The 13,070-nt window shown below is 40.9% G+C and overlaps 1 protein-coding gene and 1 long non-coding RNA gene across 2 annotated transcripts in view; both read left to right on the forward strand.

The window, feature by feature from the left end:
• Positions 1–1,705: 1,705 nt before the first annotated feature.
• LOC134187521 (uncharacterized) lies at positions 1,706–2,595 on the forward strand. The gene is made up of 3 exons (XR_009971128.1): positions 1,706–1,761; positions 1,822–1,888; positions 2,482–2,595. It is a non-coding gene; the product is annotated as an uncharacterized LOC134187521 (long non-coding RNA).
• An 8,388-nt stretch (positions 2,596–10,983) lies between these two features.
• The window catches only part of LOC134187697 (WD40 repeat-containing protein SMU1-like), a 30,548-nt gene continuing 28,461 nt past the window's right edge, over positions 10,984–13,070 (forward strand). Inside the window, exon 1 of the mRNA XM_062655849.1 lies at positions 10,984–11,253. Coding sequence (XP_062511833.1) covers positions 10,984–11,253 — 270 coding nt within the window. The remainder of the gene's footprint in view (positions 11,254–13,070) is intronic.

Consider the following 13,070-nt stretch of genomic DNA (forward strand, 5'->3'; position numbering starts at 1 on the left):
TCTATGATTGTCTCATGGCAAACTTGTCTTGCTGCCTTATCAGAATTTGATCAGGCTATAATAAACAATTACCTGCCAGTAAACGAGCTCATGTTGTATATTTTTAGCAAAATTAGTTGCATATTTGTTTGATAACACAGATTTTTCTAAAATACCCAGACCTGCCTTCTTACCTCAAAAACATCAGGTACCTTTCTAATATGAACAGACTAGCCCACCATCCCGTTCTCCGCACTGGCAGATTAATTAGCTATTAATATTACTAATGGTTAGTAAATTTCTAGTATTATTAGTTGTTAGTTAATTCATTTATCGTTGCATGCATTCATGAAGTATAGCTCATTCACAGAATTAGCAGCCCCTGACAGAATTCTCATGTTTGAACAGATGCCAATCAGTACGTACATTACAAGCCAGAAGAACCAGTGGTTAGCAAGTGTGTGTGGAGATAATTATCAGTTCCATAGGATTCAATTGGTATTCTTTGGTTAGAGGCAATGAACAGAGAAATTGAAAGTCAATACCTCCCTAGAAAGTTATAACAGGCTTGGTTCATTACATAGATGAGAGTTAATTGAGTCTTTTCAGTACTATTCGTAAAGTATCAGTAAGGGTGATGCCTAGCCTCTTGAGCAAAAACAGAAATTAAGGTATACTGCTTCTTTATGATTCAGCAATGAAATTTCAATGTATGTACTGCTTGCCAGCCATTGTTCCATCTCAACAAGTTTATTGTTTCTTCTGTTCTCAATTCTTTACAGAGTGACAGTCATTTGCATTCTGAATAGTCAATTGCAGAAAGCAGTATCACATTTTGAAATATCCTGAGCTGCAGTTCTCTAAATTCGCTGTGGTATATATAGATGTGAAGCAACCACTCGGCCTTTACTGCTTTTCTGTTCTTGATTGTGCTAAATGTGATAAATCCTTAATCCCATAAATCAGTGAGGTACACAGTAATTATTATTCTGATTACATTATGGCTTTAGAGGATGTTGCCAATAAATGAGTCCTTGCACTTGGATAAAGTGTTGACCAAATTTTGACTGGTCACATTATTTTGATTAAACGAACAGTTGCAAAGGGATCAAGAATAGACTTCACAGTATTTCCAAGTTTCAGCTGGGAATGTAGAAAGCAAAATATACAATTTTGAACATTGCAATAGTACATAAGTACATGCACACCCAAGATTTCCTCAGGGGTTCCAAATTGACACATGGTGAAGTATTAACTTAAGTAATTAACTAAAGCTTCGGAAGGAAAAGTAGGAAGGCCGAATGTGACTCGAACTTGGCCATAACAGCCTAGCGAACTCTGAACAAGTGGAGCAACAAAGACAATCTTACCTCATCGTCCGGTTTGACTAGTTGTCAGTGTCAGTGTCCTGTAGCCTCGTCCCCAAACTCTCTCGCGCTAGTCAAACAGGCACCAGACAAGACTAGTGCGAGAGAGTCTGGGGACGAGGCTAAGTGTCCTGATTATGACAGATATCGATGCAGAGAAGTAGATCTGGAAACGCTGTTTTCACCTCCTCCACACTATGCCTAGGGGCCCATCTTTCCGGAGGTACAGCCAGATGAGTGGATGTAACGTTCCTTATTAGCTAAGTTGTCTATTCTAAAATCTGCTACGAATTCCACGCTTACTCCAGTATGTCATAGTCCCGACATCTAGCGTACGCTAACACTTATATTTATGCCGTAGAGCGCGCTAGATGTAAGCAGGCAAGATGGCAGCTCTGGAAGTGGAGAGCACAGAGTAAGAACTTGTCATGCAAACGTGAATATTGTAATTGTTATAAGTTAAAATATTATTTAGTGTCATTCGTCTTATTGAGCAATATTTGAAAGAAAACAATTTGACGCGAACTTTGACTGCGATACAGGTAATCATAGGCGACTGTTTGCACCAGTTATTTGCTTGATTTACTCGGAATCTGAGACGATTTAATTAACAACTACAAACATGTTGGAAATGTGAAAGTAGTGTCGGTAGCGTTGATGTTTCAAAAGGATGGCAACAAGGTAGGTTGTAGGCACATGCAGTGAGCAGGCGCGCGGATACAGAATTTTTCGATAGAGGGAGTCCAGTTGTAATTAGCCATGCCCCATAGCAGCTAAATCTGTACATGAACTAGGGAACCAGCAAACTCACTTCAATCTGTACTAAGGTTAATTTCGTAGCATATTCATTAGATAATTCTAGGCATATAAGTTTAGAATTGAACGAATTAACCATCCATCAAAGCATTAAGGTACGTTCACTTTAATTAATAACACAACAAACAACAGTTCAGCTGCCGTGGGCGTGGTTGAAGAGGGGTCTTGACCCCAGAACCTTCCCCTCTATCCGCCTATGGTGAGAGGAATGTTACACTTGTAAAAGTATGAAAACAAGGTTAACATAAATTCATCTCTCTCCCCTATATAGATACTGTTTTCTGTATACTTGTGACAAAATCCCTTTTAATCTTTGCAGCTATTTTGACATTTCCATTGGATGTTGTAAGTTTGAAGATGTTGTTGCTACCGTTGCACAAAATAGGTGTAGTAAACATGGCAGTTATGGGACACATACACAGGCAAACAAAGGTAGGCGTATTTGTCAGTAATAGATGACATGCTGTGTGTGTACTGGCTGAGGTGGAATGGGATGCCCAGCATTTTCAGATTTGGTGGAGATCCAATGTGTCATTCTAGAGAAAGTTGAGTGCGAGTGGAGGCAGGTTCAATTGGCAAGAAATTGCATTGTTTTAAGTTAAGAGAACTCTGGAAGACAGTGACACCTGTATTGTCTACCACAATCAAATTAGTGTGCATGAGCAAAATTTGGTGGAGCTGCGGTTTGCAGTTTTGGAGATACCCGTCTACACACAGACAGACAGACAGACACACACACACACACACACACACACACACACACACACACACACACACACACACACACACACACACACACACACACACAGCTCTTTATATACATGTACTGTGTATAGATGGAGCAATGTGTACTGTCACTGTAATCTTACCTTGTTAAGACCATCCCAAACAGTTATACTGTTTACCGTATAAATGTGTAGGGGTGATCTCTCAAACATAGAAAACTCAGGTTCGTTGGACATTTTTCTGTCTGTTTGTGTGTCTGTGTCTGTGTCTGCCTGTCTCTCTGTCTGTCTTTCTGTCAGTCTGTATGTCTGTCTACCTGCCTATCTGTTTGTTCATAAATCTACATCGCAGTGGTCTGTACGTTTTAGTGGCTCGTACATTGCAATGGCCCGTCTATAGCAAGTGGGTGTTCTAAATTAGTGTTAAGCATTGTGAGTACAGCCAATTTTCCCCAAAATAATGGTAGAAGTGCGTATAATAACACAATTGTGATAGAATGCACTGATTTTCGCATCATAAGACTGTCTATTTTGGATTTTAGGTGCATGATCATGCTATACTAAAGTGGCATCAAGCTGTGCGAGTAAAGCCGATTTGCCTAAAGTAGAGACATATGTATGTATACAGTGGCCCATATTATATAACAAGTGGGTATTCTGAATCGGTATCAAGTGGCACGAGTAAAGCTAATCTGTCGTAGAAAAGTGCATAAAGACACGATTATGATAGAATGTACTGTTTTCGTATCATAAAATTGTTTAATACAGTTTTTAGGTTGATGCAGGTTGTAGAGTGACCTGTATGTGGCAAGTGGGTGTACTAAGGCAGTCAAGCGGCACGAGTAATGTAGATTTACCCAGACAAACAGATTGCAAGAAAACTCAGCAGTTGTTTACTAGATAGTTTAGTGTTTGTTTGCAGCAGTGGTGGTCACTAGACATTCTGTTAGTCTATGCTGTGTGTTTGTTTCAGCACTGATTTTGACAGACATATAGACAGACAGAAAAGATAGGCAGACAGATTGTTTTATTGATTTTAAACTCTAAAGGTACACTAGCAAATCTTCAAAAGTAAGCAAATTTCAGGGGTGCCCATCTGGCTCTACGGTGCTGCATGTAGCTACCACCAAGCTAAAGTGCGTTCACGCAATAGAGCCACTGGTGGAATGTAGCCATTTGCAAGCACTGTTTTGCCATCCTGGCCAGATATTGGTATCAGCTCTTTACTTGCTGGATCTAATTACACTCACTGTTGGGCTGCAGAGAATAACAGAGCCAATTTCCGCAGTTATAATGAGTTGGGGGAAAAGGCAGGATTAGGGTGGAATTAGGATTAATTGCATAAAACTAAGTACTTAAATACGATGGCTAACATGCTTCCAATAGCAATCGAACACACTAAACGGCGAGATGGGGTTGTGTTAGATAAACAAATATGTCGCGAACTCTGGTGCTTTTAGCAGTCTCCTTTGCCGCTCTTTCGGTGTTATACGAAGAATCTTCTGATGCAGTGTTGGGACCAAACCCACTAACCATCTGATAGACAATATGTCGTCCAACAGACCGTCTACATCCAGTAATGACTCTTCACCTTTTCAGGAGGTGATCGCACGCCCCAGTCGCCGTAAAATGGTATAGATCCGCCTATCTATGGGAAACTTCGACTCACTTTTCCTTGGGCTGGCAAAATTCTGATATATATTGCGTAAACGAGACGCCACAACACCAATGAGGAATAGCACATCGTTTATCATATTCTCTGGGCATGCAATGCGTTTGTTTTTGACAATTAATGTACGCAAATCCGTGCACGGGATTGCGGACGTTAAGAACACTGAAGTAGTCACAACAATACAAGACAGTGGCGTAAGAAGATGCTTGCAAGCGTGGCTTTGGTCCTCACGTGTATTTACAATTCGCAATTTTTATGACTGTGCCTCCAAATGAAGGAATATAGCCCGGTCTAACCCATGCCACGCTACACCCCTGAAACGAAGACCTAAATGGCCTCTTGTGACAACATGACATCTGCTTAAACAAGCACTATGCCGCACTCTAGGGTGTTACCCACATTCCGCCAGTCGCATGAATGGACTTTAATTTTTGCAGTGCCAGAGCAGCACCAACAATAGTGCTTTGCCATGCCCATAACCAATTATCATCCACAGTCTAGGTATGTCAATATACAGTCAGACCTCGTTATTCCGACACTCAATAATCCAACACCCGTACTTTCTGACACAGATGTACGTGAACCAATTTACATGGATCACTTTGTATTGGATTTGGTCTCATTTGTCCGACACTCGGATTCCAACTATGACACAAAAATATCGCTAGTTAATCCGACATACGCATGCGCAATGTTATATTTGCATTGCACGTGTCACACGCATGGCTGCCAAGCGGAGACGCGTGGATCTCTCTGGAGAGCAGAAGTGCCAAATCTGTATTTGCAAGCAAGAAAATTTGAAGTCTACCCAAGAAAGATTGTCAAGCATTTCAAGTCAAAGTGGGACGTGTCTCTCGGGAGGTTAACAATCAGCGAAGTTTTAAAATCAAAAGAGAAATGGTTGACAATATCAAAGGAGATTAGTTACATGAAACAGCACAGGCAAGGCAACCACTCTGACCTAGAGAGAGCTCTATTTTTGTGGTTTGGCGATATGCAAACCAAGAATGCGATTATCTCTGACAACAAGCTTTAACTTTAACAACCTTTATGGAACAAGATTTCCTATCTTTCTAGGATGAGACTCGTGCTGTTTGATCTTTGCATAGTAAACTGCAACATATTAGTGTTGTACACGCACAGCAACGTAGAATTGATTTGTATTTTAAGTATCTGCATGTCATTATGAGTTTTATTAGCAGATTAGGAGCTTCATTCTTACCTTTCCCTTATTAGTTCGACAACTTAGATAATGAGGTTTGATGTCGGATTATCCGATAATCTGACACCCTCGCTAATCTGACAAAAAGCAGCCAGACCAATGTGGTCAGAATAACAAGGTCTGACTGTATCAAAGTGAAGAACTATTAACTCCTACTGGCCAAGTGAAAGTAGGTCTGGTCCTGAGATGCAGACAGTGGCTGTCATACATACTTTGCATACTTTACCAGTATGCGTGGGAGTGTCCCTTGAGTCAAAGGGTGCGTTCGATTTGCAGTTGTAGAACTGAAACTGAGGATGTGTTGCAACTGTTGGAACTGAGATCCAGAACTTAATCGGACAAAAAATCTGCTTTGTGAACCAGAACTGCTAAGGGCATGTGCATTGAGATTTCAATGGATGGTGGTTTTACTGTTGCAGCTTCAGAGGAAGCAGAAGGAGAGGCCGAAGCAATGTCATCGCCTACTATAACTTCAGCTACGTACCTATCCATATCGATTACCACAGTGACTTTTGCTAACATCTCTTGTTGACTTTGTGATGGACATAAATCTTTCTCAACAGAATGATAGAGCGCATGAAACTATCAGTATTGTTGTCCACGAAATAGTGCACCATCACACTTTCGGGACTTTTGCAGAAAAGAGGTGTGTCAATTCCGTCAGTGCTAGCAGTTTCAGCTCCTTTGACAGAACTGTCAGAATCAGCCGAACCATTTCAGAACTAAATGGAATGCAAGTTCCGGCAGTTCCAGCAGTTCTAGAACTGCCGGAAGTGTAAATCAAACACACTCAAAGTTGTGCAGCGCCAACTACGTTTGTGGAGCTGCATTGCAGTGCCAACCATTTCTAGCTTGGGAACCCCTGAATTTACGTCAGTCCTTTACTCTGTTTATCAATTATGACCTAATGGATCAATTCTGAACAAGCCTATCTCTAAACTTTTACTTCTCCTTGACCATGTGAGAGGCGAGCTATTTTTTAAGATCACTTGACTTTTACGTTTTGGTAAAGAACAGAAAGGTGTCGTCTCCAGTCAGTGGACGATTTTGATGCTGATTTTGCATGTCCAACAGCGTTTACCTTTTTTGCCAGTTCTTGTAGAAACCATTTTGCCAATGACCCCAGCGTCCAAAGTAATTTTGGACTCATTACTATTAGTAGCTGTGGCCATTTGTCATTGTATTGCAGCGTGAATTTAAAAACATCTATATTTGACAGACAGACACACAGACACACAGACAGACCCTGGATGAGCAACGTGGCAGCTGCCTGTTTCTCACTCTTGTTTACAGCAGCTATGTTGTAAGTGGAGGAAGTTTGTTCTCTTTAGTCTTGTCAATTGTCTGGTTCTTTACGATATCTTTTTGATCACATACGGCCATCTCATGATTCTGACCAAATTTTGCAGGATCTGTTGATTGTTTGAGTGTTTCACATTGTTCGCACTGCAGGCTATGGTTTTAAAGTTAGGCCAACATAAATGTAGGAATGTACACAGCAAAATTCTGTGTCTGAAAAGTTGCACTGCCTCCAAGACAAACCTAAACTTCCAGAATGAAGTAATGGCATTTTTATTATCATTGTTGCCAACGGACACGTCGTACGGTTGTTCTCCTGCAAGTGTCTGGCCAGGGAAATTTCTTTCTCAGATGAACAAACCAGTTTCATTGCCACCAATGTCATCTGACCGGACCAGGTTGTCGGCGATTTTACTAAGTCTTGAGTGACACACCCATGTTTGTGAATCGTGGGTTCCATATCACGACATTCACAAGAAGTTTCTTCTTTTTTCTTCTCCTTACTCTGCTGTGTGGGATTTCACACGAAGGTTATCACCAGACACCATCTTAAGTGCCACACCTCCAATAGTTGTGCAAACAATCAATCAATCCAGCTCTGAGGTGCCAATTTAATGCATGCTGTCCTATAGCCCTACATAAAATCAGTTTTGATCTTGGTGAACAGCCTAGAAATTACTCCATCTGATTCTAGAATGCTTTTGCAGCCACCTCCCAGGAAGGGAAAGTCAGGTTTGAAAGAGACCAAGTTATTGTTTGACAAATTTCTGAATTGGAGGTGGAAAGAATTGGTAAACTAGAGTGAGGAAGGAGTCCTAACAAGTCTGTTTGTAAAGATGATCAACTAAAAGCAGCTCTCAGGCTTAATTCGTTGTGGCAAGCTTTCCAGGGCTGGAGTCTTGACAAATGTGGGTCTTGCTTCTATTTATTAAGAGACCTTTCAGCAACTGGAAGGAAACCATCCAGCTAGATCTGAAGAAACTGATGTTTCACCAGCAACAAATTTTGCCTGGATAGCACTGCAAGAGCAATTTGCTTGCAGATGAAAGACACTTTTACGAATTTCTTCAGTCCAGTACAACAGGATGTTGCAACTGAATGTGGTATATGGAGTTCTTATCACATCATGTTCGATTGTTGCTGGAACCCAACCCAGATTGGGTGGTTCTTGGCTATCGGTCATTCCATCCTCAAGAAAGCACTTAATTCCTGAGAATTTTGCTTGGCGGCTTTATTGAGGCTTGGTGTCCTATTGCCTTATAGTGACGATATCTAAACTGGTGATTGTGGAAGAGCCATCACTGACCAAATGGATAACATCAAATAACATGGAGGCCAGTTCGGCACAAGTGACAATAGCATTGTGTCTGTCTGGTCTGACTGCTTGAGTGAAATAAAACTACACCTTAAGAGAGAACCAAGAGACAGGTATTTCACTTCAAACAGTTGACCAGACATCATAGTGTTTGACACAGGAGTTGGATCCAACATGAAGCTGGTTGTAGTGCTTGCTCATCTTTGGAGCTCAGACGTATTCCCTACATCTACCACCACAGACAGAGCAGCTGCATTAAGGAGAGAAAAGGAAGAAGGCCAGATACGACAGAGAGATATATCCAGGAAGGTTGAGCATAAACTCACTTCTCTGGTGCTAGAACATTTTGGCAGATGGGGAAAGTAGGGTGAAGAATGTCTAGACCAGCTGTCAGAAGATGAAACCAAAACAGATCTGAGTTTAAACACAAATGAAAAAAGGAGAACGTTTGCTGTCTAGCTGTAAGAGTGCAATGTCAGGACTTCGGCTTACAATAGACAGTCATAAACATTCAGAGACTGGGATCACAGGTCTTTTTTTGTCTATTGTGTGTATTTAGTGAATATCTAGTGTTCGTTGTAGTTTATGCCAGTTTCACGTAGGATGTGACAGACAGACAGACAGACAGACAGATCAACAGACAGACAGGCAGACAGACAATAACTAGGAAGATTTTATTCTAACTTTCAGTAATAATGACTCAGATGACTTTGTAACTCAGTTTTATGTACATTAGGTATAATGGCCCTATAGGGTCTATTGAACTCACTTTTAAAGTTTGCTATTAGCTACTTTCTTTAGCCTGTAATAGTAATCATATTTGAAATATACTACCATTGACAGACAGACAGACAGACAGAGTTTAAGACACACTGGAAGAGGCGGTTATCTGTACAGCTACAACAAGGCAATGCTTCTATTGTCTAGAAAAATTATCAGGGTATCCCATGGACGGAGAACCATTGGTGGGCTAGACATTGTTCAATTTTCAGTTCGTTAGATGAATTATTGTCTTTCTTGGCTCCTTTAAACAGAGTTTCTTCATTCTAATTAGTGTGTAGTGGTGTGGTAGCATAAAACATTGTTGTTTTTTAACTGTTGGGCATTTATCATATACTTGCTTTTCAACGTACGTAGCATTTCCTGTATTAGTATTTACCCATATTAGTTTATTATATTAGTTTACATTTATGAAAATATGTGTTATTGACAGTTGGACGGATGGATGGACAGACAGACAGCCAGACAGATGAATCTCTCTTTGCTCGTTCCATCCAAACAATAGACTGATAGTTGAGATAACTTCTCGTATGAGCTAACCCTCTCACGACATCTTTGAATTAGCATTGGAATTATTCTCCATTAGATTCTGAATGCTACTTCAGTTTTTTCTTTTGGATGTCTTTGGATTTCTTTGCAGACAGACAGACAGGCAGGCAGACAGATTCATTTATTATCATCAAAACTCTACGTATGTACAGGAAACTTTCAAATATCTACCAGTCCTTCATAACTAAGCAAATTATAACACATTAATGGACTTGGCCTACAACATTGCAGTCAAACATTATGTCACTGTCGTTTGTAGCAGACAGACAGACAGACAGGCAGACAGACAGACAGACAGCACACATTGTTAGATTTACAGAAGGCTAACCCAAACGTCACTTGCTTGGCATACTTGGATGATGCTTTTGCCTTGGGGCCAATTGATGCAGTTGTATCAGCATCGAATGATCTCAGCTCTTCCTCTTCACCAATTGGATTGGAAATCCAAGACAAAAAATGTGAATTGCTTTCTCCTACGCATCAGCCTCTTCTGATGTCACATTTCCTGTTTCAAATGAAGGTATTATTGTTCTGGGGACCCCAGTTCGTAACAGTTCATTCACCTCAAAAGTTTGCATTGACTTTCCACAGTCAGGAAGCTTTCTCTGTGAAAAATTGCTTCAGCTGGGGATACACAGAGTGCCATCTTATTTCTTTGCTACTGCCATGCTCATCGTTTGTGTCATCTAGGCCACGTTTCCACTAGCGCTTAAACCGGTTTAACAAGTGGTTTAAGCTAAACTGGTTTAAGGATTGACCTGTTTCCACCTGCATTCAACCAGTTATATTCTAAACCTAAACTGATTCCGTTAAACTCGTTTTGTAGTAGGTTTAGCAAAGCCGTTTTGATGATATTATTGTCTATTTTGCTGGGATAGGATTGTCTTAATTAAAAGATGTAAGGGTTGTTATCTAGAGGAATGAAATCAGCAGCTACAGAGAGAGAGAGGGGGAGGGAGAGGGGGAGGGGGAGGGAGAGGGGGAGGGGGAGGGAGGGAGGGAGGGAGAGAGAGAGAGAGACGGTGTCCTTCGTCATTTTCATGCAAATTTCTACTAGTAGACGCTGAATCAGTGACAACCAACAGTTACTCTGACTTGGCGACAGAGCAGCCCAATATTTTAAAAATAAGGCATTCCTAGACGGTTTGTTTTGCACATCTTGGATGTGCAAGTTCTTAGTGGAAACAGTCGCTTTCTTGAACTGGTTTAGTTTTAAACACGTTTAAGTTAAACTGTTTTAAGGTGCAGCTAGTGGAAACATGGCCCTACTCAGGAACAGTTCTTCTGATGAGCTGCAGCCTGCTACGATTATCCATGACACACAAACGCAAACTACCTTTACCAAACTGCTGAACGTCAATGACATGACTGCTGAAGCCTGCTCACAAGCTACTTTTCCAGTGAGGTATGGTGGTTTCAGAATGACTCCTGCAACTCAACTTTTACCTATTGCATTCGTCTCTGGTTGGGCTCACTCGTTGCAAGTGTTATCAGACCGATTTCCAGATCTACAGCCACAAGTAGCTTCAGTAATCAGGCAAGCAATGTCTCTAAGTGATCAGGAAGATAGTATTAGTCACCACCTACAGCAGTGTCTGTGGCCTGGTCAGGCTATGACAGACCTCGTTTCTAACACCAAAAGACTTCAGCATAAGTTGACTGAAAAACAAACAAAATCTCAAGTTCAGTACTTGATTGACAATTCTTCAATCAAGGACGCAACTTGTTTGAGATCCCTTCAGGTGCCTGGCTAGACTCTATTCCCACCTCAAGAAAGCTTGCAATTTCTCCTGGATTATTCCACTTGGCAGCATTAATGAGGTTGGGTCTACGTTTGCCACTGCCTCAATCTATAATTGATGTGATTGTGGAAAGACACTGGACACCGATGGGTACCACCTCATTACTTGCAAGACAGGAGGTGATCCAGTTTGGTCACACAACTCAATGGTCTTCGCTTGGTCCGAATGTTTGAAATGTGTGTCACTTTCTCACATTATTGAGCCAAGAGACTGTTATAGCAGCTCTCAATCCAGACTTGACATAGCTGTCCATAATGCAACTGACTTCAACATCGAACTTGACATCTCTCACACCCGTGGGGCTCAGAAGTAATTTCACATGCAGCCACAACGGATGGATCAGCAGCTTCAAAAAGGGAAGAAAAGAAGAGAGAAGTACAGCAAAGAAAGGCACACTGGTGGAGGTTCTCCTTGCTTGATTCCCTTGGTTTTCGAACATTTTGGATGTTGGGAATAGCGGAGGGAAGTTTCTTCATCAGATCTCACTAAGATCACGTGATGAAGATGGAAGCTGAATTCGATTGAATTTAAAGCGTACTGGCAACGAATACTGTCAATAACATTACAACGTTGCAATAGTAGTGTTTTAGCTGAAAAGATTGACAGAATAGTTTAGTTTGTAGTAATGACTCTGTAGATGATAGCTACAAACATCAGGTGGCTGTTTGTTAGAGTTTTCTTCTACAACCACTATGGTTGTTTATCTTAAAGTCTTAGTGTTATATGTAGCCTTTCTGTATTAGCGTTGATGTTTTCAATAAATGTTCTTTGGCAGACAGACAGACAGACAGCAAAGCAGACAGACTGCGAATCAGACAGAGACAGACAGGAAGGGTAGCAGACAACCATGTAGCCAGTGACGCTACGTGCTACTGGGATGGTTTCACACAAAAGCATTTACATGTACGATTCTTGTCATCATTATCTAGTTTTCATACTTCACAAGTGTTAACATTCTTCCTACTGTGCCTACGACCTTAGATCATTCCCATCTTTTTGAGACGTCAACCTTACATTACCTTTATTTTTCCAATTCATTTTTCCATGTTGTGTAACTTGTATAATTTATTGTCTTTTGAGGAGTGGATGGCCCAAATTACTAGCACCTGTCAAGATGTACTCAACCTTTATTTGTATACTCAGTATGGTCATCACATCCAGGCATGGTAGATTGTGACACCACATGTAGCGTCTAACAACAAGACGGCGCTCCCCTGATGTGCTCTGAGCGTTCCTTTCATTCACTGGTTTCATAAATATGACTAGCCTGTGCACATCTACATGTCACACATAGCTATGTCCTTGGAAATTAGGTCTTTAGGCTAAATTTTAGATCATGTTGTGGACTTTTAAAGACCTTGCCAAGCGAAGAAAGATGAACAGTCTTGGTTACTCGCTGTTTGTGAATAGTGTTTTCTCAAATCTTTGGCTATTCTGGGAAGTTTATAGTAGCATTCGTAAATTATAAATGTGTTTGTAGAGCTGTATCTAGGCTCTAATGTGAATTTTGACGAGGTTGCAGACCAAAGTGTTTGGCTGACTCA

The sequence above is a fragment of the Corticium candelabrum genome, chromosome 12 (genome assembly GCF_963422355.1).
Source record: "Corticium candelabrum chromosome 12, ooCorCand1.1, whole genome shotgun sequence".
Taxonomy (NCBI): Eukaryota; Metazoa; Porifera; class Homoscleromorpha; order Homosclerophorida; family Plakinidae; genus Corticium; species Corticium candelabrum.